Source organism: Arvicanthis niloticus, chromosome 13, assembly GCF_011762505.2.
Source record: "Arvicanthis niloticus isolate mArvNil1 chromosome 13, mArvNil1.pat.X, whole genome shotgun sequence".
NCBI lineage: Eukaryota > Metazoa > Chordata > Mammalia > Rodentia > Muridae > Arvicanthis > Arvicanthis niloticus.
In genome coordinates this window covers 17,073,156-17,097,496 of record NC_047670.1, presented here as the reverse complement: position 1 = coordinate 17,097,496, position 24,341 = coordinate 17,073,156, and the positions used below count along the sequence as shown (strand labels likewise).

Below are 24,341 nucleotides of genomic sequence, written 5' to 3'. Positions count from 1 at the left end.
TTACCGCCTTTGCTTCAGGAAGTGGGCAGTGCTACCAGCCCCTACCTGGATTTCCTTGAATCCTCAGACAAAAGACACACACACAGTTAATTCCTTTACCACTTGCTTTCTTGGCACAATTTCTGGGTGCTGATATCTCTTACCTGGAAAAGTGTGCCCTTACCAATTTATTATTTCATCCCTCTACCTGCCCTAACTTCAGTGGCTAGCTCCTGTCAAATATGTCTGGCCACTTGCCTGTAGAAGTGGCCACAGGCCCCAGCTTTCCCCCTACCCCAGGACCTCACATGGTTGCTGCATTCTTCTTCCAAAGCATGGCAGAAAAACCTTTCCTTTCTTGCGTCTGTTTTTTCCTCTTGTGACCCAGAAGTCCCACCTGTACCTTCTACCCAGCAATTGGCCCCTTGCCTTTCTTTACTGCAAGAACCAATTGGGGAACAGAACCTTAGCATCAGAACTGCTCCCTTCACAGATGAGGTGGTACATGACTTTAATCCCAGCCTGCGGTGCAGAGGCAGGTAGATCTAAGTTTAAGGCCAGCCTTGTCTACAGAGAGAGCTACATAGAGAAACCCTGTCTTAAAAAAAGGAAAGAAATTCCTTTTTTTTTTTTTTTTTTTTTTTTTTTTTTTTGTAGTTCTAAAAATTTTTTCCTCTCAGCTTCTTTTTTGCTTTTGTAATGATGCATCTGTTTTAGCAGATCCTAGAAGTCCTGGTTGTGAGGTAAGTACCTTGGCACTGCTACTCTAGTTGTCTCTCATAGTTTCTTTGATCTCTTTTCTCAGGAAAACTGTTAAGAAGAAAGACACTAAAAGCTTTATATTTTAATTTCTTTTAGCTCATTCTTGATTCTCTAAATGAAGTGACCAGAGGGCTATTTAATATTACATTTCTAGTTTCTGGTTTGTTTAAAAACTCAATTAGTAATTGTTTGCTTTCTTTTGTGTGGATGCACCTGCCTTTGGTTATGTCTGAGTCAAATTTTAGGAGTGAAACGTTGCCCACTCTGCTTTTGGTTGTTAGTCTGTTTAGTATGTGATTTGTAAATGTGATTTTTCCTATGCCATGTCCACCCACAAACCAGTCAGTGGGAAGCACGCTGGTGCAGGATAGCAACTGTTGTAGTGCATGAATGTCGGTGTCAGTGCTCTTGGCATCTGAGGTTGTTGGAGGAAAGAAAAAATGTAACGATTGAGCTGCAGAAAGGATCCCAGTGAGCAGTGTGCTGTGTGAGCAGTCTGTGATAGCCGTGTTCTCTCCCTGACTCCTTACAGCTCCAGTCAGTCTCAGTCATCTTACATCATCCGGAATCCACAGCAGAGGCGGATCAGCCAGTCACAGCCTGTCAGAGGCCGAGATGAAGAACAGGATGATATTGTGTCAGCAGATGTGGAAGAGGTAGTTTGAATTGTTTACGTGCAGGTAGAAAGAGCCGTCACTAGAAGTATCAATGGTGCTAATTTAAAAACTGCTCTGTCTTCCAGCCACCTTGTGGACTTTGGTTATACTCACTTGTGGCTGTATATTACAGTGATGTCAGTAATCTTCCATTTACTGAGTACCAGGAAATTGGATGCATAAACTTGTTTTTTACCTAAAGGATAATAATGTAATAGTTTAATGCAATTTTTAATAGTTTAATGCAGTGTATTTTTAATTGTAATTTTATAATGGTTGACGTATATAGAAAGTTCAGCCCTTCCCCATTTCCCAGAACAGTTTTATATTTCTAATTTTGAAGCCTCTTTATATACACTAATTACAAACTATGGGATATGCTGATAGAATTTTTCATAATGAATTGTCATTAGTAAATGATTTTTAAAACTGCATAATACAAATTTAGGCTCCCGTACTTTAGGGAGCTTTACAATTTTAGTTCACTAATTCTATGGACAAAACTGGTGTAGACAGGTTTGTTATGTGCTGTGATTATCTATAAGTGAAATTCTGGGTTCAGGTTGAGGTGGTGGAAGGCGTGGCTGGAGAGGAGGACCATCACGACGAGCAGGAAGAGCATGGGGAAGAGAATGCTGAGGCTGAGGGACATCACGATGAACATGATGAAGACGGTATGTGGGGGGTTTGAGTGCTGTAGTGTGACGTCAGGTGCCTTTAGAGAGAAGCCTCATTTGGTCTGTAGGTAACCAGATTATTTTCAGCCAAAAATAATTTGTTCTGTAGTATGTGTTACTGTTCAGGAAGTAACTATAAACATACGTAATTGTTTTTAATAGCCCTCCCCTGTTTTTGTTTAAGAAACTTGTTTATGTGAGTCAGGGTATTTGTTGTGTATCCCAGGTTGACCTCAGACTTACTGTGTAAGTGAGCATGGCCTTAAGCTTGTCATTCTCCTGCTTCCACTTCCCAAGTGCTGGCATTACAGATGTGTATGACTAGGCCAAGTTTGTTTGGTGGTGGGGATCCACATGCACCAGGCAAGCACTCCCACCTGAACTACATCCCTAGCCCACCTTCAGTTCTTTCATGCTTACGTGGAACTGGTTGATGGCCAGTGGGTAAAGACATCATTGGCCAGCCATGACCTGAGTTCATTATTCATTTACTTGATGTGTGTATATATGTTTGTGAATGTAAGAATGTATTTGCCATGGTTTGAGTGTGAAGTCAGCAACAACGTGCTGTTTTGTCTCCCTTGCACTCTGGTTGAGATCTGATTTCTGACTTTGCACTACTACTGCCTGTACTCTGAGCCTTCTCACTGGCCCAGCAGTCAGTCTGTTTTCTTAAAAAATACTTCAGTGGTAAAATACTCAGCACTCTGGACGCTGAGGCCGATTTCAAATTTAAGGCCAGACTGGGCTATAAGAACCTGTCTGACTTGTCTACCTCTAAAGTAAATCAATCATGATTTAACAGTGGAAAATTTGCAGTGGAAAGAACAGAAAAACAGTTTATAATCTCCTGAGATAGTAACAGCTGTGTTCTTACAGTCAGCACTCTCCTCTGTGTTGGTGGTCCCCATGCAGTCTCCCTAAAGATGACACGTAGAATCTTTACCCTTTGTTTAAGGGAACTGAATTGCAGTATTGGAATTTCATTTATCTCAACACGTTAGTGTGAATACAAAAAAAAAACTTTTTTGAAGAAAAAGAGATGAAAAATAGGGCAGGTGAATGAATAGTGGGTACTGACCAGACACCAGGGCTCTGCAGGACGTGAATGGCTGTGTCAAAGCCTACTGATTACAGTACTTGAGGAATTTTTCCATTGCCAGCAGCCAGGTATTCTTTCTGAAAAATAGCTGTTATCCCTGGATCTCTAAATTTTTCCCCCCTGCCTTACCACTGTGTCTTCTTAGTTCCTACTCCTAGGATATACCAGTTTGTCAGACATATATTGATTATTTATTTGGTGGAACCCTTACCCTTTTTATTTATTTAATACTTTTCTAGGAAGTGACATGGAGCTAGATTTGTTAGCAGCAGCTGAAACGGAAAGTGACAGTGAAAGTAACCATAGCAACCAAGATAATGCTAGTGGGCGCAGAAGTGTTGTCACTGCTGCCACTGCTGGCTCAGAAGCAGGTATGTGTCTTACGGGATCAGCTGCTTTCAACATGAGTTGATATTGTATGCATATATGGGCAGCCAGAGCCTTCTGTAATTTTATTTCTTTTTCTGTGACTGTTCTTCGTAGCTTTTGTTTTTTCAGTAATGGATTAATTTTAAAGTTTATCCAAAAGAGTTCCTTTCTAATTAAAATATTTTTATGATGGCTTTTCAGTATTATATACCACCTGTCACTGTTGAATATAATATTTTCTTGAGTGAGGGGCACATTGTGAAGTTAATTATCAATGGATTTACAATGTTTTTTGTTTTAAAAATTAAAATTTTAGGAGCGAGCAGTGTTCCTGCCTTTTTTTCTGAAGATGATTCTCAGTCAAATGACTCAAGTGACTCTGACAGCAGTAGCAGTCAGAGTGATGACATAGAGCAGGAGACCTTTATGCTCGATGAGCCTCTAGAAAGGACCACAAACAGCTCCCATGCCAATGGTGCTGCCCAGGCTCCTCGCTCCATGCAGTGGGCTGTTCGTAATACGCACCATCAGCGAGCGGCCAGCGCGGCTCCGTCCAGTGCGTCCACACCGGCAGGCAAGTCTGCAAACTCGTTTATCTAGACAATAAAGTTTGATAAACATTCCTTCTGTTGAGTGTCAGATATAAGAAGTACATAACTAAGATTATATCAAGATTTCTTAATCTTTGCATTATTGGTTTGGGCTGGATCATCTCTATTGTTGAGGTCTTTTGCCCATTGTCAGATGTTTACTGGCATCCATTGCCTTTGCCTGGTAGACGTCAGTAGTATTTCCAACCCTGTGTTCTTTACTTCTTTCCTTGTAACAACCGAAAGTGTCTGCACACATTGCCATATGCTTCCTTTTGTAGCGGTTATGAAGTACAGAATTACTCCTGGATGATAATGCCCACCCTGACACTCTCCTTCTCCAGACTGTATAGTAGATGTATACTTTTTTGCTCATGTACATATTATTAATTGACCATTTAGAGTTGTATAAGCTTATACAATGTCACTACAGTTAGCAACTATATAAGCTCATAGTAATTGTCCTTTCTCCTTATAGCAAGTTCTGCAGGTTTGATTTATATTGATCCTTCAAATTTACGCCGGAGCGGCACCATCAGTACAAGTGCTGCAGCGGCGGCAGCTGCTTTGGAAGCTAGCAATGCCAGCAGCTACTTAACATCTGCGAGCAGTTTAGCCAGGGCTTACAGCATTGTCATCAGACAAATCTCGGACTTGATGGGCCTTATTCCTAAGTATAATCACCTAGTATACTCTCAGATTCCAGCAGCTGTGAAACTGACTTACCAAGATGCAGTCAACTTGCAGGTATGAAACCACTGAAAAGTTACTTATTGTTTTGCCTATCAATTAGGAGAATTTCAATATAAATGGTTATATTGGAAATGCTTAACTGTTGATATACTAGTACTGTATCAAAATTAGCTGTGCTTGGATAGTTTTGACTATTTTAGTTTGATCTTCATAGAACTATGTAGAAGAAAAGCTTATTCCCACGTGGAACTGGATGGTCAGTATTATGGATTCTACTGAAGCTCAATTACGTTATGGTTCTGCATTAGCATCTGCTGGTGATCCAGGACATCCAAATCATCCCCTTCATGCCTCTCAGAATTCAGCTCGAAGAGAGAGGATGACTGCACGAGAAGAGGCCAGTTTAAGAACGCTTGAAGGCAGACGGTATGAGATCCTCCATATCATTCATGTGTTGGACCAGAGGCCCTAAAGCCGAGGTCAGAGCTTTTCGATTGTTTGTACATTTGAGCTCCTCTTAATGGCAAAGGGGAAGGTAACTGCCTCATGCTACTTGATAGGCAGTTGAAGCAGAATAATCTAGTTAGCCAAGTTACTTTTTAAAAATCCATTCATGTCATCCCAGGAACCTGTTAGTGAAAACCATTGTTGGCCTGTGTCCTTGTTTACATGTGTCCTGTTCCTCTTCTGCCTCTGTTTTATACGGCAGGTGCACGATCTTGAGACTTGTTTTTGACTAGGCCTTAATAGGAATGTAGGAGGGTCAACTGTGTTGTCCCTTATAGGTTGTCAACACACACAAACATGCCATTTTGTTAAACCATAAAATGCAATTATGTATTTGTATATGCTCTGTGTTCAGTTATACAGACCACCTCTCAGGACTAGGAATTAGCCTGGCATTGCAGTCAGAGGAATAGCTGTACCATCCAGTGAGAGCGAGGGTCTGCAGCAGAGTCTGGGATTTGGGTCTTATTGTTACTGGCAGATAAAGAAGTGAGAGGGGACAGCAAGAGAGGACGAGATGAAAGAAAACATTGAGAAACTATTAATTGTTGCCAGGCAGTGTACGGCAAGATGCATGTTTAATGCTTGCTTCTAAACAACTTACTGAAAAATAAAAAATAAAAAAAATTAGGCATATAATTATCATATTTGCTTTTGACTATTTAGGAACTGGGAACAAATTTAGTGGGATAGTTGGTAGAGACACCTGCAATAGAAGGAGACTGGGAAATAGCAGCTCTTCTGTTCTAGGAGACCGGCTCCACAAAGGAAGGACAGAGGTTCTTGTCTTTCTTAGGCTGTAATCAGTTGCTGTAAAAGAACCCAATATAGCATGGCTGGAGAGATAGCTCAGTGGTTAACAACACTTGTCTTGCAGAGGACCTGGGTTTAATTCCTAGCACACGTGTGGCAGCTTACCTTCAGTTCCAGGAGATCAAATCCCCTTTTTTGGCCTCCTCTGGCAGTGTCATACATAAAATGGTCTTAAAAAACCAAAACACAGAATTCTGATGTGGGATCTTGATTGGTGTTAGTGCTGTGTCTATTCCTCCATACCTCAGTCATTATTACATTATAATCACATATATTTACTCTTTTTAAGGTATGTAGTTAATTGACTAATTACAACTGGCAATAAATCATCATCTCTTTAGGAAATCATACACATCTCAATGGTCATTTCTGTCGTATTTTTCTATCTGTAGATTCTGAGCACATGTCAATAGAATCATACAGTACATGGACTTTTAGGACTGGCATTAACATGTTTGTTTTGGATCACTCGTGTAGCATGTGACAATAACGCTTTAAAAATGTTCTAACTCGCCAGCAGTGGTGGAGCACGCCTTTAATCCCACCCAGCACTTGGGAGGCAGAGGCAGGTGGATTTCTGAGTTAGAGGACAGCCTGGTCTACAGAGTGAGTTCCAGGACAGCCAGGACTACACAGAGAAACCCTGTCTCGAAAAAAACAAACAAACAAACAAACAAACAAAAAAAAAACAAAACAAACAAACAAAAAAAACCAACCCAAATATGTTCTAACTCACTGTGTATTATTATACCACATTTTAAAAATATTAACCATTCACCATTGAAGTATTTCTACCTTTCATTACTGTGCATGCTGTTGTAAATTTTCATAAAGGTTTTGTGTGGACATAAACTTTTGGTGTCTTTACCTAGCTGTAAATTTGCTATTTTCCTATAAGTATTTCCTACGGAAAATACTCTGAATAGTAGTATTTGGAAGAGCTTTACTTTTTCTACATTTTTCTCCCCCCACTCTACCACTCCCTTTCTGGCATAAAACTCATTTTGTAGCAGAGAACTTCTGACCTCTGATCTTGTGAACTTCTCATCTTCATGTAGCCCCCTTGAGTGTGCTGGGTGTATAGACATAGATCTTATACCAGTAGGTGTCAGTTTCTTTGTATCTTTTTTATTGTAGGCATCCTAGTTGGTATAACACAGCACGGAACTGTTCTCCTACCTGAGGGTGGGGGCATCTCACATTACAGATCGGAGTTCATTGTGAGGTTTTTGATTTGCTGTAGTAAAGTTGGAACTTTTTTTTTTTTTGTTTTTTGTTTTTCGAGACAGGGTTTCTCTGTGCATCCCTGGCTGTCCTGGAACTCACTCTGTAGACCAGGCTGGCCTCGAACTCAGAAATCCGCCTGCCTCTGCCTCCCAAGTGCTGGGATTAAAGGCGTGTGCCACCACTGCCCAGCAAGTTGGAACATTTTTTATCATGATTAACAGTTGCCCTGTGTCTCCTTAGCTCTTTCATACAACTGTAAATTAGCTTTATTTACATGAGTTCTTAATATATTTTGGGTAAGAATTCTATGTCCATGTGCCTTTCTATGCCTACCATAGTTCTCAAATAATGACATGGGGACTATCAGAAGGTGATTGTTAACAAACTAAGTCAGGAAATCCTTAACAATACCAGAATTCAGCCTGTATCTCATTTGAATAATACAAAGATAATCTTTACACAGTGCACAATAATATATCCCATCAGAATTTATCAGATTTTAAAAAGATTTATTATCCCTCTTTTTTTTTATTTTTTTTTTTATTTTTAAAATCTATAAGTACACTGTTGCTCTCTGCAGACACACCAGAAGAGGGCATCAGATCCCATTACAGATGGTCGTGAGCCACCATGTGGTTGCTGGGAATTGAACTCAGGACCACTGGAAGAGCAGTCAGTGCTTTTAACCTCTGAGCCATCTCTCCAGCCTCCCTCATTTTTCTTAAGTTGTCTTTTTTCTCCTTTTTAAAAGAATGTGTATATGTGTGAATGTCACTTGTGGAAACCCTAAAAGAGAGCATTGGATCCTTTGGCACTGAAGTTAATGGCAATTGTGTGCTGCCTTCCTTGGGTTCCTGGATCCAAACCTGCATCCTCTAGGGCTCTTCACCTCTGAGCCATTTCTTCAGTCTCCCTGTTGACTTACTTGTTGATGTCCTTTGAAAAGTACAAACGTTTCTAATTTTAATAAAAATCCGGATCTCTTAACACTTTTCTTTGCTGCTTGTGGGTGGGTTTTGGTATCTCCTTCCCTCTCTCCCTCCCTCCCATCCATTTTAAGCTGTTTTGCCATGTAGCCTGGCATCAGATTTGGTATATAGCCCAGGTCTGCTCCATTCTCCATCCTTCAGCCTTCCATTTCCAAAGCATTGGGATAGCATGAGTCATAATGCCCGACATGCAATGTTACTTTTATGTATTGTCTTAGATCCCTTTTCTATTGCTGTAACTTAGGGAGGGAAGGGCTTATTTCATCTTAGAGCTTGTAGTCAGTCATCCAGGGGAGTTGGTGTAAGACATCAAACCTGGAACCAGGAGGAAGGAACTGATACAGGAAGCCTTAGAAGAAGCTACTTACTACTGGCTTGTTTATGACTTGCTCAGCCTGCTTTTTTAAAGCAACTAGGGGTGCCACCATGCACAGTGTACTAGATCCTCTCACTTCAAACATAAGGGAGGAAATTGCCTCACAGACTCACTCAGGGTCAATCTGATAGAGCCATTTTGATGATTCCTTCTTAAATGGCTTTAGCTTGTATCAGGTTGACACATAATACTAGGCAGGATAGGTAGTGTTTCTCATAATGGTTCCTAGAACTCTTATCATTGGCCTTAACTGACAACTTGTTAAAATGCAAATTCAGACCTATTAAGACTGGTAGTAGATACCCTAAGTACAGGACTGTAAATCATAAGCAGTATTATTTTCAAAGATATTTATAAATGTTCTGTTTTTCTCTGTTAAAGATTCATTTATTTTCATGTTTAAGTGTTTTGTGCATGCAGTATCCAAGGAGTCCATAAAGGTGTCAGGTCTCCCTGAAAATGGAGTTATGAGGTGGTTGAGTGCCACCATGTGTGTGCTGGGAACTGACCTGGGTCCTCTCTGCAAGAGCATCAAGTGCTCCTAACTGGTGATCATTAGTGATGGTCACTCCGGTCCAGGCTCTTCATTTCTTAATTTTATGTATTCATGAAATTTCATACTTGTGCTTTTTATAAACCTTTTCATTTCTTTCTGCTCCAGTAGACGTGCGACATTGCTGAGCGCCCGCCAGGGAATGATGTCTGCTCGAGGAGACTTTCTCAATTATGCTCTGTCATTAATGAGATCTCATAACGATGAGCACTCTGATGTTCTTCCAGTATTGGATGTGTGCTCACTGAAACATGTGGCATATGTTTTCCAAGCCCTTATATATTGGATTAAAGCAATGAATCAACAGACAACATTAGACACCCCTCAACTGGAACGCAAAAGGTATATCCAGACTTTTTGAGTTTGTTCGAGATCTCCTTGCTTTGTGTGGTATCTGAATAAACAGTCACAGTTTGGACTAAGGAGATCAGCATTGCAAAAGAGAACAAAGATATTTCATGTAGAAAACTGGACTTGTCCTCTGTCAACTTCTCACCTAAAATGAGAAACCAGAGGCTGATTAAACCTAATAGTTGAGATATTTGTGTTTTAAGTCTTGTCATATTTTATGAGAGAGTTTGTGTGGACACTCAGTATTTCTTTAGTGCTTTTTGTTTTAGTGAGTGGGGTGGGGAGCTTCTGTTGAGCCCTTTTGGTTATTGGAATGCATTAAGTAGACCACTTTACCATTTCCTGTTATCTGAAATTATGCAGCAGACTATGCAGCTGTGTTAGGTTCCAGGGTGAGACTTCTGATGGCACTTGGTTAACCACCTGAGTTCAAGTCCTGGGTCTCACAGGGTAGAAGAAAAAATTCAATCTTTGCAGATTGTCCTCTGGCTTCCATGTACTAGCTATGATACACACACACACACACACACACACACACACACACACACACACACACACACACACACACAAGTTAGATGCCCAGTGACATCTCCAATGTCCCTCTCACCTGTGCTCTTTTTCACACCACACAAATAGTTCATTTAAATGACTCTCATTGTTTTTTTGTTTGTTTGTTTGTTTGTTTGTTTGTTTTTAAGGACACGAGAACTTCTGGAACTGGGTATTGATAATGAAGATTCGGAACATGAAAATGATGACGACACCAGTCAAAGTTAGTTCCCAGAGTGTCTCCCACTCTTCCTTAAGAAATGGCTGCTTCAGTATTTCCTCCAGGCTTTTTAACTACATTATGTTCTGTTGGGGTGGGAATTTCTCTTTTCTTCTCTGTGTTGAATACCTTTTCTGTCATTTTTTTATACACCCTTGCATTATATTCTACATTTCATAATTAAGATTGAGTTAAGGTTCTGAATTTTCCAATATCCATACTTTTTCTTTTACTTCATGTTTTTTATTTCTCTCAGGTTATCTTTACCATTATTACTTTAAGTCTCATGAAAGTCTCTGTTAATATTGATGCAGAATAGATTTAGTTAAGATTACATGCCATAAAATCAGAGTGTCCCGTGGGGCGGCACAGAGTATGGAGTGGGCCTCTTATGTGGCCTGTCACTGGGGGTTCCTAAGTCACAAACACAGATACTTACTTTATGATTCAGAACAGTAGCAAAATTACAGTTATGATGTAGCAATGAAAATATTTTTATGGTTGGGTGCCACCACAACATGAGGAACTGTATTAAAGGGTTGTAGCATTAGGTTGAGAACCACTGTTGTTGTAGAGACAACTTGTAGATTTTCATTATTTTAATTGACAGTTAAAGATTTAAAATGGGGTGAAATAGTCCTTCTTCCTGTTTATTATTCCCAGACAGTCTGGGCTTTTTGTCTTATTGGTGATGGTGCTGTTTGTGGTGGTGGGTTTGGCTTTTTTCTTGTTTTGAAAATTCAGCCGAAGCTCACTTTCTATGCTTTATTTAGTGAGCTCCGCCTGGGGAAGTTCTGTTCCATTAAGGAGAGCTGTCGCTGGTGTGTTGTGTATCTGTTACTGTTGGCTGGATCAATACAGCGTTCAGACAGCTTCTTGTTCACTTCAGTATGGGAATACTTAGACTTCCGCTTCTGGTCATCTCCTTTTGGCATAATCAGGTTGAGTCCTGAAATATGCTCAGGAAACTAGCTGTATTTTGGCTTCATTCTCTATGGTTTCATTCTCTCTATCTAAAGAGGGGATATAAGAAAACTATTCAAATAGAATGGACCATTATTGATGACAGTATTTATTCTTGGATTTTTGTTATTGCAGGATAAATATACATTCAACTATTTTGGATTGTCACTTTTAAAAAACACTAAATGTTAGGTGTGGTGTCACAGGTCTGTAATCTCAGCATGGAGGTAATCAGAGGCAGGTCAGCCCTGTCTTTACGAAGAATTCTAAGACAGCCAAGGATACCACACAATGAGACCCTATTTCCAAAACAAAACCCCACAAAATGCCAAAAATTTGGACTATGGACTCATGCATGTGTGCATACATGCAGGAGTGTTTATGTGCATGCGTGCATGTGTGCATGAATTGCAGGAGTCAGGCCCAGGCCCAGGGTTGTATGTGCTGTGCAAGAGCTCTATCATATAACACCTCCAGCCCTTCACTTGCTTCCTAGTATATTAATATTTTATGAGATTCCGAGCAGTTTAGGTTGAACAGATTAATATTGTTACCTTTTCTAATTACAATATTTTTTTTAATGTTTAGGTGCTACTTTGAATGATAAGGATGATGAATCTCTTCCTGTAGAAACTGGCCAAAACCATCCATTTTTCCGACGTTCAGACTCTATGACATTCCTTGGATGTATACCTCCAAATCCATTTGAAGTGCCTTTGGCTGAGGCCATACCCCTGGCTGATCAGCCACATTTGTTGCAGGTGAACTAAACAGATTTAATGTTCTTTATGGTTGATTTTCACATATTCATTCTAACTATAATATGTCTTGTTACAATTCCAGCCAAATGCTAGAAAGGAAGATCTCTTTGGTCGCCCAAGTCAAGGTCTTTATTCTTCATCTACTGGTAGTGGGAAATGCTTAGTGGAAGTCACAATGGACAGAAATTGTCTCGAGGTAAGATAGTCGAAGTTTATAATATATGTATATTCCTGATAGTAGAAGTGTCGGAAGTCCTTTCTCTCAGTAGAATGGAGCTGTTACTTTCACTGGCTTTTAGTGTCGACCCCTTTCACACACACCGCTTTATTATGGCTTAGTGTTTTCCAGAGAGTTACTAATGTATGCTGATGAAAACTTAGGTTTCCAAATGAGAATACTTCTGTATAAACATTTGTAATTTTAGCTTCAAGGTTTTTTTTTCCCTTGATGTGCTGTTACTTGAATGAAGAATAAAGTTAATAAAGTAAGGCCGCAGCATTAGCAGTGACACACACCTAAATAGTCTGACCGTAGGTAGTGAGTACCTCATTATTTATAACAAAGGAAACACTTAGTAAGAACACTTTGTTTGAAGAGATGATGAATTTCAAGTGGGAATGTCAGTTTTCACACCTAATTACATGACAGATTTAGGTTTTGGAAAGTCGTGTCTCATTTTAGAGGTGAAATCACATTTTGTTATTGTTCTGGAAAAATAAACAGTATTGTGTTTAAAGGCAGTATAGGAGAAATACAGTTGAATAGATATTTATGGTTAAGGAGAATGTAGTATTAAAATTATTGAGAATATGTAGGAGACGGAAGTACCAGAGATAGTATTATAAATAGTTGCTTTGAAATTGTCTAAGGCGCCTCTGGAGTCAGTGGTCATTCAGGGCTTCAGGTTGACAAGAGCAGACTGCACTGTGATGGTGAATGCTTTAGAAATGGAGCGTTATTAACTACCCATGTGGTTTCTGTGGAGCTCTGTTAAGTTCAAATCAATTTGTGTGGCGCCCCCCCCCCCAAGTATAACTTTTTATTTAAACCTAATATTGCATAGGTTCTTCCAACTAAAATGTCTTATGCTGCCAATCTAAAAAATGTAATGAACATGCAAAACCGGCAGAAGAAAGAAGGGGAAGAGCAGAGCATGCTGGCCGAAGAAGCTGACAGTTCAAAGCCTGGGCCATCTGCCCATGATGTTGCTGCCCAGTTGAAAAGCAGTTTACTAGCAGAGATAGGACTCACGGAAAGTGAAGGGCCTCCGCTTACGTCCTTCAGGTACACCCACATGAAGTATGCCCTTGGGGTTCTTGTTACACTTTTAATATCATTTTTAGTTAGATATAACATATAACATTTACAAACATAGTTTGTAAATCTGTATATTGGTATTATAATTTATACTATCGGGTAGTTAAATATTAATGAGTTTTCTGGACTTTGACATTTAAAAAATTGATTTTTTTTTATGAATTTCTAAGTTGCTGTTTTTCTTAATGTTTAAGGTATCTTGGACATAGTGGGCTTTTATTTATTAAATAAGAAGTTACAGGTATATACTGTTGCTTAGTCACCAAATGTTGCCTCTTGTTTATGTACTAGTTTTCGGCTAGAAGTATAAGACAATATTTTTGCTTACTTGTTAATGAAATAAGAGAGATAAAAGGTGTTACCTAGTAAACAAGTAAGTACACTGTATTGTCTACCAGCCATAAAGGGCACGGGATAGCTTCTACAGTGCAGTAGCCTAGACTTAGAAGTATGTGAGGAACCAATCAGAATACACAAACCAGATTGGAGAAAAGAATTAGAGGTAGGAAGACCAGCTACAAACTGTAGTGGTTCCGCCTGATGAGGAAAAGTGGAGTTGATTAGCAAGTTAGCTTCCAGCGTAGAAAGGAAAGGATGCCAAAGGAAGGTGGACTGTATCACTGTGGAGGGACAGAAGGCAGAAAAATGTGATGCAAGTCTGGATATAAATCACTAGGAAATATTGCCATGAGGCCGTGATCAGTTTTATTTATGTACACTGATGGATATAACAAATTCTAGAGGGGATCCAAGAGACATTTGACCTGAGGAGTGGAAGTCAAATGAAGTGGCAGTTGGAGCTAGCAGGTGCCCTGATGTGGATGTGGACGTACACACGTCAGTCACACAGACACCGGAGCAGTCAGCCCTGGGAAGCTTCTTTCATTAAATAAGATATGGTTTGAAATACTTAAGATGGCAAAATATTAAAAGACCAAGAAAGGTACTATTAGTGACCAAAGGTTTGAATTTGGGGGGTTTATTAATTGCTTCCTTCTCTCTCTATTTAAATCTCTCACAGGCCTCAGTGTAGTTTCATGGGGATGGTTATTTCTCATGACATGCTGCTGGGACGTTGGCGCCTTTCTTTAGAATTGTTTGGTAGAGTATTCATGGAAGATGTTGGAGCAGAGCCTGGATCGGTGTGTATCTTGTGCACTTTAATTCTATTCTGCATGTTAAGAACAAGTTTTAATGAATAATTGTTTTGCTTCTTTTTTCTTGTTTTTTTTTTTTTTTTTCCCTAAAGATCTTAACTGAATTGGGTGGTTTTGAAGTAAAAGAATCAAAGTTCCGTAGAGAGATGGAAAAACTGAGAAACCAGCAATCAAGAGATTTATCACTAGAGGTAAAGGTATTTAGATTTTCTCTATAGTATGCCATGCCACATTTAAACATTTAGAATAACAATATTGCTCAGAGAGAGATAGATACGTGCTTATAATTAAAATTTTAAAGAAACAATAATTACAAAACTTAGTGCAGTAACTTTTTTTTTTTTTTAAAGAAAGTTTTTGGCTGGAAAGTGATTCAGTTGGTCATGTGCTTAAAGACTTGAGTTCAGATTTCCAGTACTCACTTATGAAGCCAAGTGTGGTGGCGTGGGGAGATACAGACAGGATTCTTAGTGCTCCTTGGTCAGCTAATCTTGGTGTAATCAGTGAGAGCCCCATCTCACAAAAATAAGGTAGAAAATGATAGAGGAAGAAACCGGACGTCAACCCCTGGCCTTCACACGTTTGCATGGGCAAGCATACCTGCACACATGTTTGCACAGACATATGACCATGTATATACACACACACTTCATTACATAAACAGGAACTGCAAAATTTCTGATGTACACAATTCCATTCAGAATATTCTTATTGGTGGTTAATTTGTCTTGTTGGCTAATTTTTGTGGGGTTTTTTTTTGTTTGTTTTTTTTTTTTTTGTTTTTTTTTTTTTTTTTGCCTCAATTAATATTGTCCATAATAGCCTTCCTTGTTACTTTCCCATGTATGTCATGTGCATTTCCTGCCACGGGCCTTAAACTGACCATTTCTTTAATAAATTATAAGGTTAAAAATGGGCTTTGAGCCAGGCGGTGGTGGCGCATGCCTTTAATCCCAGCACTTGAGAGGCGGAGGCAGGTGGATTTCTGAGTTCGAGGACAACCAGGGCTACACAGAGAAACCCTGTCTCGAAACCCCCCCCCCCAAAAAAAGGGGGGGGGCTCTGATTTGAGGTTACCTGTTCTACTAAGTTGATCGTTATTTCTAGGCCTTTAAGAAATTACTGTGAATTCATACTGAGACATTAAATTCACACTGAAAATTCCTTTCTTCTAGGCAGAATGCACAGCTTCTTACCACTGGTGCTCTTATTCCGCATCTTACAACAGTTTTAGAATTACAACATTACTACTACCACCACCACCAATAAAAGTTTTTCTTTTTGTTGTTTTGAGACACGACTTGCTCTATTGCCTAGGCTGCTTTAGAACTCAACTATATAGCTCAGGCTGCCTTTAAACTTCTGGCAATTCTCTTGATTCAATTTAACAAGTTTTGAGACTATACAAGCATGATCTATCACATCTGGTTTAAAATGATTATTGGTAATAGCTTAAGATTAGTTTGTAGTTTCATTGTCTTTAGACCATATCCAAGTTAGAGTGCTTCATGCTCTTGCCTGTAGCCGCCAAGCCACTTTGCCAATCCCTTCCAATGTTTGAAGTTGTTTGTCAGTGTTTAGGTGATGTGCATGCAGTGATTGTCTCTGTGGTGGAATTGGCAGGTGTTTTCTCTAGTATGCCACATTCCGTCCCTGGGGAGTTCTATGTGTTTGGAGTACACTATCAGTAGTGTAGGAGGTTCATTAGTTTGAGGCCTTTCTGGGCTATAGAATAAATTTTAGGCTAGCTTGGGTTACATGCCAAGATATGGGGGTAGGGAGGAGGGAGGGATGTGTGAGAGAGAATGAATTTGAGTTAAATTCCATTGGCCTGATTTAATTAAAAGACATTCTTCTTTGCTTTGGAGTGTAAAAGCTTCTGAGACCTCAAATTTCTTACAGTGTGCTACAAAGGTGAGATTCTATTTTAGGCTTGACAGAAAACCCTGTGGTCCCTGTGGTTTCTAGCCCTGATTAACTGTTTGGTGTGTTTTAATAGGTTGATCGGGATCGGGATCTTCTCATTCAGCAGACTATGAGACAGCTCAACAATCACTTCGGCCGAAGATGTGCTACCACGCCAATGGCTGTCCACAGAGTTAAAGTCACCTTTAAGGATGAGCCAGGGGAGGGCAGTGGTGTAGCACGAAGCTTCTATACAGCCATTGCACAAGCGTTTTTATCAAATGAAAAATTGCCAAATCTAGATTGTATCCAAAATGCCAACAAAGGTACTCATACAAGTAAGTACTGTACAGATTGTAAGCAGTGTAATTATTTCTCTTGTTTGTCACCACAGCTGTGGTAATCATGATTCTACATTTTACATTACTTTAGATTATGATTTAGTTTTGACCAAACTGCTTGAATTGACAATTTAACAGTCTGCTTTTTACTACAACGTGTTCTTGGATATTTGTGATTAGCTTTTCACCTCAATTGTTACTTGTTTGGAGGGTGACAGATTATAAGATCTTAAGTGTTACTCCAAAAATCCAGTGAGGGGGTTGGAGTGCTTAATTGACTAATTGTATTAATTGATAGTTATTTAAAGAGAGAACAGAACTCTCAGAGTAGGCTGTTGTAGGATTGATTGACAAACATGCTGTGATCGCAGTGAGGTAAAGAGCTTGAGACATGTCAACCAGCCATGTTACTGTGCTTATTTTAATTTCAATAACTTTTTTTTTGTTTTGTTTTCCTGTTTAAAAATCAAGAGTGTTATAGCTTCATCACAGACTATCCACTTGGGGGTTAGGGCTCTTCCCTGGTTTTTAATGAATATATTTATAGCTTTGTGGAAATGACAAAAGTTGTAGAGAATTGGTGATGCATGCCAAGTATAGTCAGAAGATTGGCAGCTTTATAAGTGACTGGAGTCACTTATAAAAGTCAGAGGAAGCTCACAGAACTCAGAAATCCACCTGCCTCTGCCTCCCAAGTGCTGGGATTAAAGGCGTGCGCCACCACTGCCCGGCTCAAAGGCAAAAACTTAAGAATAGAAAAGATATTCAGTGGCTTCACCTGTGTAAGAAATCTCAGCACTGTTTATAATGAAATCAAGGTCTGGAGAGATGGCCCAGCCAGCAGAGGCTAGGCTCACAACCAAATATAATGAAAGCAGTCTAGCTCTAGTTGTTGCATATTATTTCATAGCTTTGGCATGATGGGGAAAATGTAGTTCACAAATTAAAGTGAAGTGTAATGTGTCATGTACATCCTATACACGTATCAGTAACCCTCAGAAACCAAGGTGATAAGAGAATGGTTTAGTAATAGTGCTTGCTGTGGGAACAGGAGGACCCAAGTTCAAATTCTTAGTACATTAAAAGCTGGGCATGGCTTGCATGTCCTTGTAACCCATGTTGTGGAATGGCAAGTTTCAGTGAGAGAGCCTGTATCAAAAGGCATGGCAATAGACATCTGTGAAGCAGGCACCTAGGCATATGGGCATACATGCAACATACTGCACATAGCCCGAGGAAAGAGAAAGGCTCTGGCAGCACAGATGATCTTGAGCAGCCATATTTTCTTGTGTTCTCAGTTTAACATTGACTGAAATACAAAGCCTTTTATTTTGCACCTTTCTCAATGTGCTGTATTTCATCTTTTCTTCTAGGTTTAATGCAAAGGTTGAGGAACAGAGGCGAAAGAGATCGGGAAAGAGAGAGAGAACGGGAAATGAGGAGGAGTAGTGGCCTGCGAGCAGGATCTCGGAGAGACCGGGATAGGTATGATAGGTTTTAGGTTTTCCTGAATGCGAGCATTTTAGGCAAGTTGGATAAAGGCTTTTGTAAATAATAGAAAATTTGTCGTTTGGACGAGTGCATGGTCATGTTACTTAATGAAAGGTTCTGCTTTAACAGCTCCAGGACATTTGAAATTACGCTGCCTTTTCATTTTTTCACTCAAGTTTGACATTTTGTTGCAGTTACTGCTTTCTTATTTTAAGTCTTTAATTGCAGCAAACTATATTAATTGCTTTTAATTTTACTTTTTTTAAAAAATAGGTTACACTTACTTTTGTTTAGAATTTCCAGGAATTATAGGTAGTCTTTTGGAGTCTGGTTCTGCACCCTTAGAATTAAATTATACCTTACATGTAGATATTTAGAGACACACCTAGATCATCTGTATTTCTCAAACATTTTGTATTTAGATGTCATACCAACCTGGTGTCATGGTTGACACTGTCTGTATGCATTCTGGCTTTCTATTGATTATTGATGAAGGTGTGCTGATAGTGGAGTCATACACCTTTCTTCCTTTCACAGAGACTTCAGGAGACAGCTCTCCATTGACACCAGACCTTTCAGACCTGCTTCTGAGGGGAATCCTAGTGATGACCCTGACCCTCTTCCTGCCCATCGGCAGGCACTTGGAGAGAGGCTTTACCCCCGAGTGCAAGCAATGCAACCTGTAAGTGCTGGGCACTCTTCTACTCCTAACTACATGTGCAGTTCTTTTGCCCTTCTGAATTAAAATGGCTATTTGGTTTTCTTTTTTTTCTCTCTCTGTAATTGTCAACTACTTAGCAGCTACATGGCTGAGGACTGCATGGCTGTACAGAGGAAATAAGGGATTTTAGAAGGAATGAAGTGTTGTTTGAAAGTAACTGTACAACTTGACTCTTTCCCCCACTAACTTAGTTCAGTATACTCTAATTCTACCCAATTTGAATTCCTTTGTGCTAATTGCTGTGATTTATATTTACTTGTATGTTTACTTGCACAAATCATTGTTACTTTTTGAAGTACACATGATCTGTTGTTAGCAAGTTGTAGCTGGGGAAAAAATGGCAGTCTTTTACTGATAATAATAAAATAGCTCAAGATTTAAATTTGAATGTCTTATCTATTTTTCTCTCATACAGTGTTGTAGGTGTTTGTGCCTTATGTATAAATGTTGTAGCCCAAAGACTAATAAAACAGAAAATCAGTTCTGTTTCTTGGCAGTAAGCCAGCCTTAAGGTAATAGGTACCTTTCTCCTCCCCTGTACGGGTAACCCGGTTCTCCTGAGATGAAGCCTGGGAATTAACGGGAAGGAGGTCGAGAGATACATGGGGCCAAGACAAAGTATTCTGATCAAGGCCCAAAGTTTAATAATTTGCTTTCACATATAAAGGGGAATCCCCACCTCCCAGAGTCTCTTCTCAGTTCAGCCCAGGGGCTGGGCAAGGAGATAGCAGTCCGGAAGGTGTCAAGGCTAGCTCAGTAGGCAGTCCATTCTTCTTAGCTCAGGTAGCAGGCTCCAAGGTGCCAAGGCTAGTAATGCAGTGCCTCTCAGGTGCTACTATTGTTTGGTTTATTGTGGCAAATGGCTTGCAGGCCTGCTCAGGCCTGGGGGAAGGGCACACTCCCCTTCCTCCCTTTTTCCTGTACTAAATGAGAAAGCATGTGTGTGGCTCCTGAGGAAGATAGAAATTGTATATATGTTTAATTGGAATCTTTTTTTTTTTTTTAAAAAAGACTCATACAAATATTCTAGCCCCAACAAAACTTCAAGTTCCTGGACAACTGCCTCCCCTGTCAGAGAGCTGTCTGACTGATTTTGCAGTTTTGTTTTTTAAAAAAAAAAAAAAAAAAAAAAAGCCTTGGTAGTCATAAGACAGTTGTGTTACTTTAGCTTTTCGTGTCTTTTTCTTCTTTTGATTGTAATTGTAGCTCTTAACAAGCAGATAGTTGATAAAATAATATTTGTTCATCCTTTGTAGGCATTCGCGAGTAAAATCACTGGCATGCTGTTGGAATTATCCCCAGCTCAGCTGCTTCTCCTTCTAGCAAGTGAAGATTCTCTGAGGGCAAGAGTCGATGAGGCCATGGAACTCATTATTGCACACGGACGGTAATGTGGACAGTAGGAATGGCATTTCAGTTTAGTAGCTATATTATTATTTCCAGATCCAGCAGTTTTCACCATATCCTAAAAATAGTTATAGTTCAGTGATTAGGGATATTTGTTGCTCTTCAGAGGACCTAGTTTTGGTTCCCTATACCCATCTATTGGCTAACAACCATCTGCTACCCCCAGTTCCAGAAGATCTCATACCTTCTTCTAGCCCGTGGCACTACATACACAAAAATCTCTAAAAACAAAGTACTTTCTTAAGATTTTTTTAAAGTGGCATCTTCAAATACATAAGTGCAATAGCTAAATTTTTCATGTTTATTAGGTTATATAGAAGTATTTGGTATTTAGAATTGTTCTGTTTTGTTTACAAGACAAAATTAGCCTTGCACCCCTAACCTCCTGCCTCTGAGTCATGTGCTGGGACTTAGAGCTACTCTGGCTTGGAAACATTTTATTTGGAAGAAGTGTATGCAGAGTTAGACCTCGGATTTCTCCATTGGAGTACCCATGGTAGGAGACTACAGTACATGCAAAGAACTTTGGGGAAGTCTCCTAACTTCTTGTGTTAAATATGACTTTTTTTAGGGCTCCAAATCTACCTTAAAACTTTGTGCAAGTGTTTTCTTTCCCTTCTGCAAAGTGTATTTGTTTGAATATGAAATCCAAAAATACCAAATAGTCCCTCTACTGATGGTGAGAAGTACAAGTGACGCACCAGGAAGATCTGGTGTACTTAGATGGCCTGTGTAGGGCTTACTCTTCCAGCCAGCTTAAATGAAAATTTCTGTGGTACTGTGAACCTTGTACATACTAGGTGTCTTAGTCATGTTCTGTTGCTGTAAAGAGATACCATAGCCAAGGCAACTCTTACAAAGGAAAGCATTTAGTTGGGACTGGTTTACAGTTTTAGAGGTTTAGTTTATTATCATCATGGCAGAGGAGCATGGCAGACATGGTCCTGGGAAAGTAGCTGAGAGTTCAATACCCTGATCTGTAGACAGCAGGAAGGGAGAGAGCTACTAGGCTTGGCATGGACTTTTGAAACCTCACTCCCAGTTACACACTGTCTGGACAAGGTCACACCTCCTAAGCCTTCTAAGACTTCTTAAATAGTGCCACTCCCTGATGACTAAGCATTCAAGTCTATTATGAGCCTATGGAGGCCATTCTTATTTAAACCACTGTACTAGATACAAGCCCAGGGCTAACATCCCAGACCCTAGGTAAGTGTCTTCCTGATCATAATTTTGAGTGAGGAACGGGATTAGATACAGTTGTAGAAGTAGTGTACACAGCTGGGCTGGGTCGGAATTAAAGAGCCATTTTTCAAGGCCTTTGCATGGTCCAAGTCAAAGGCTGTTGATCTACTGATAATTTCCTTTGCTGTCACTGCTGCTGTTTTTCTCTGGACTTTTATGTATTGTTTCTTTATTCCTTTGCCTCGTCTTTGGGGCTGGAAGCAGACTGATAATAGCTTAGCCCATTATACAAAATGTTGAGAGAAAGTTGCATTTTTATAAAAAGACTTTGTAAGTATTGCTGATTTAGCACTGCCTATTAAGTAAAACTAATACCTGGCTTTATGGAGTGAATAGTGAATTTAGTTGGAGTATATTAGGCATAATGATGGAGAATTTGATTCCAGTTACATTCTTCTGCCCTTCCTGCATTGCTTGCTTTGTGCTGGTCCTAGCATCCCACTAAAGACTACTATGTATGTTGTCTTACATCAGGGAGCCTTAGCTGTGTCTTGAATTGTATGTGTAGTGGCTAATGGAATTTGGGGGGGTTTTGTTTAATTTTGTTTTTGTTGGTTTACTTTTTGATTTTTTTGTTTGTTTTAGTTTTGAAACAGTGTCTATGCCAGTGTAGCACAAGAACTAGCCTTGAGTTTGCCGTGTAATGCAGGCTCCCAAACACTAGAATTGTAAGCATATTCCATGGTTTTGGGTCTTTAAATGTATAATAAATATGAATAGATACTTTCACACTAAATTTTAGACATTTCACCTCTCCGGATTATAAAAGGATTTCATTTGATTTTAGGGAAAACGGAGCTGACAGTATCCTGGACCTCGGATTATTAGACTCCTCAGAAAAGGTACAGGTAAGGGATTTTCAGTACAATAGAACAACAGCACACCTCCCCCCGCATTCCCCCAGGATTTAGGAGCTGCCTTTGAAAATACAAATCACATTTTATAGTACAGAAAGAGAAAGACATGCAGTTGTACTACACAGAGTCAAATAAAAACTTAAGTTAGTCATTAATGAAAGCCTAGTCAGTTTGCTCTTTATGTTTGAACACAGACTGAATTAAGCTTTAGGGCCCTGGAACTGAATAGCAGAATCTAGCAGTGTAGAATCTTAGGAGCCACTCCTCCAGGAAGCTGTTGGTGCCAAAGATGCAGAGAAAACAGTATATCACAGTAGAGCAGTATGGGAAACTAGGTATAATGTGGTTTGTTTTATGAGTAAGCTTCTAGTGTTAGCGAAGAGGAACAAGCTCTGCAATCACTGTCATTGGTTACAGTGAAAAACAGCACAAAATGCACATTCTGAACAAGTACATAGCAGCACACAGAGTAGAAAGAGTAGTTCAAACTTGACAGGTGGCTAGTACAATGTCTTCAGTAGGAGGGTAAAGCTGATCCTTGTTCTTCTGTCCTACCTGGAAGACGGCAAAGGCTTTGAGAATTACCTGCTTGGGAAGCATTGCAAGTATCCCGTGTGTGTCTGTGTGTGTGTGTGTGTGTGTGTGTGTGTGTGTGTGTGTGTGTGTATGCAGGATGCACTGAAAGCGCATACTCAATGGTTTTGAAGTGTAATTGGACCATTTTGATTCCTTTTGTCCCCCTCCCCTAAATGCAGTGTTTAAAACAACTTAGTGTCACACCTAATACTCACAAAGTACCAGCTACAAATCTTCCTAAGCTCTAAAACTATTCAGCATAACAAGAACAAGTCAAGACTGATCAGTTCTTCTAAGGTGTAGATTTACAAATTCAAGGTCAGTGGACTTCAAGCACCCAGAACTAAAACTGTTCAGATAAAACATTCAAAGCAGGGAAACAGTGATTTGAAAAAACAATGGATTTCTTATCAGAAACTACACTGAGTATCTCCTTGACAGTACAACTTCATCATTTATGTGCTGAAAGAACTGTCAGTGAAGAATTGTAAAAAGTACCTTCTATACATTAAAGTAAAAGAGTGGTTTTTGTTTGTTTCATTTTGTTTTGAAGGCAGAGTTTTATTCTAGCCCAGACTAACCTGGAATTTACCAGGGGAGTCTCCTATCTCAGCCCTCCCGGTGTTAGGATTACATACTTGCACTATCATGTTTACTTTATGCATTAGAAGATAACCCAGAGCTTTGTGCTTTTGAGTCAAGTATTCTCCCAACTGACCTGAGGTCCTAAAGTGTTTTTATTTGAAGACTACACGTTAATATTTAACATACAGAAGGTGGAGAGATGACTCAGCAGTTCAGATCACCTGGCTGCTCTTCCAGAGACCCAGGGTTCAATTCCCAGCATCCACATGGCTCACAACTGTTTGCATCTCCAGTCTCAGGGCAATCTCCTGCCCTCTTCTAGCCTCTGCTGTGCCTTGGATACATGTGCACAGACATACATGCAAGCAAAACACCCATACACACAAGACAATATTAAGTAAGAAGGCAAAAAATAAATTAGTAAATAAATAAGCAAATAGGTAAATAAATAATATAGAGAAGATTTAAGACACATAAGGTTTGTGTAATACAGCTTTGCCTTTAATATTTATTAAAGTTTACCTCTAACATTGTTATGTACACACATTTAAACATGAATGCTGTTCTGGTTGAATAATTTCAGAGAAACATTTCAGTTTTA

The 24,341-nt window shown here is 39.6% G+C and overlaps 1 protein-coding gene across 6 annotated transcripts in view; it reads left to right on the top strand.

The window, feature by feature from the left end:
• Nucleotides 1–24,341, top strand: part of Ubr5 (ubiquitin protein ligase E3 component n-recognin 5) — a 102,670-nt gene that overhangs the window by 69,460 nt on the left and 8,869 nt on the right. For 3 of the 6 annotated variants that reach the window (XM_034516931.2, XM_034516928.2, XM_076911281.1), the window contains exons 35-52: nucleotides 1,274–1,397; nucleotides 1,960–2,071; nucleotides 3,416–3,547; nucleotides 3,862–4,119; nucleotides 4,614–4,882; nucleotides 5,043–5,254; nucleotides 9,402–9,635; nucleotides 10,343–10,416; nucleotides 11,965–12,137; nucleotides 12,220–12,333; nucleotides 13,202–13,422; nucleotides 14,477–14,597; nucleotides 14,705–14,803; nucleotides 16,612–16,855; nucleotides 18,232–18,343; nucleotides 18,887–19,031; nucleotides 20,327–20,457; nucleotides 22,510–22,570. In XM_034516931.2, the coding sequence (XP_034372822.1) occupies nucleotides 1,274–1,397; nucleotides 1,960–2,071; nucleotides 3,416–3,547; nucleotides 3,862–4,119; nucleotides 4,614–4,882; nucleotides 5,043–5,254; nucleotides 9,402–9,635; nucleotides 10,343–10,416; nucleotides 11,965–12,137; nucleotides 12,220–12,333; nucleotides 13,202–13,422; nucleotides 14,477–14,597; nucleotides 14,705–14,803; nucleotides 16,612–16,855; nucleotides 18,232–18,343; nucleotides 18,887–19,031; nucleotides 20,327–20,457; nucleotides 22,510–22,570 (2,836 nt within the window). The remainder of the gene's footprint in view (nucleotides 1–1,273; nucleotides 1,398–1,959; nucleotides 2,072–3,415; nucleotides 3,548–3,861; nucleotides 4,120–4,613; nucleotides 4,883–5,042; nucleotides 5,255–9,401; nucleotides 9,636–10,342; nucleotides 10,417–11,964; nucleotides 12,138–12,219; nucleotides 12,334–13,201; nucleotides 13,423–14,476; nucleotides 14,598–14,704; nucleotides 14,804–16,611; nucleotides 16,856–18,231; nucleotides 18,344–18,886; nucleotides 19,032–20,326; nucleotides 20,458–22,509; nucleotides 22,571–24,341) is intronic. The other 3 variants (XM_034516929.2, XM_034516926.2, XM_034516927.2) reach the window with 2 other exon arrangements.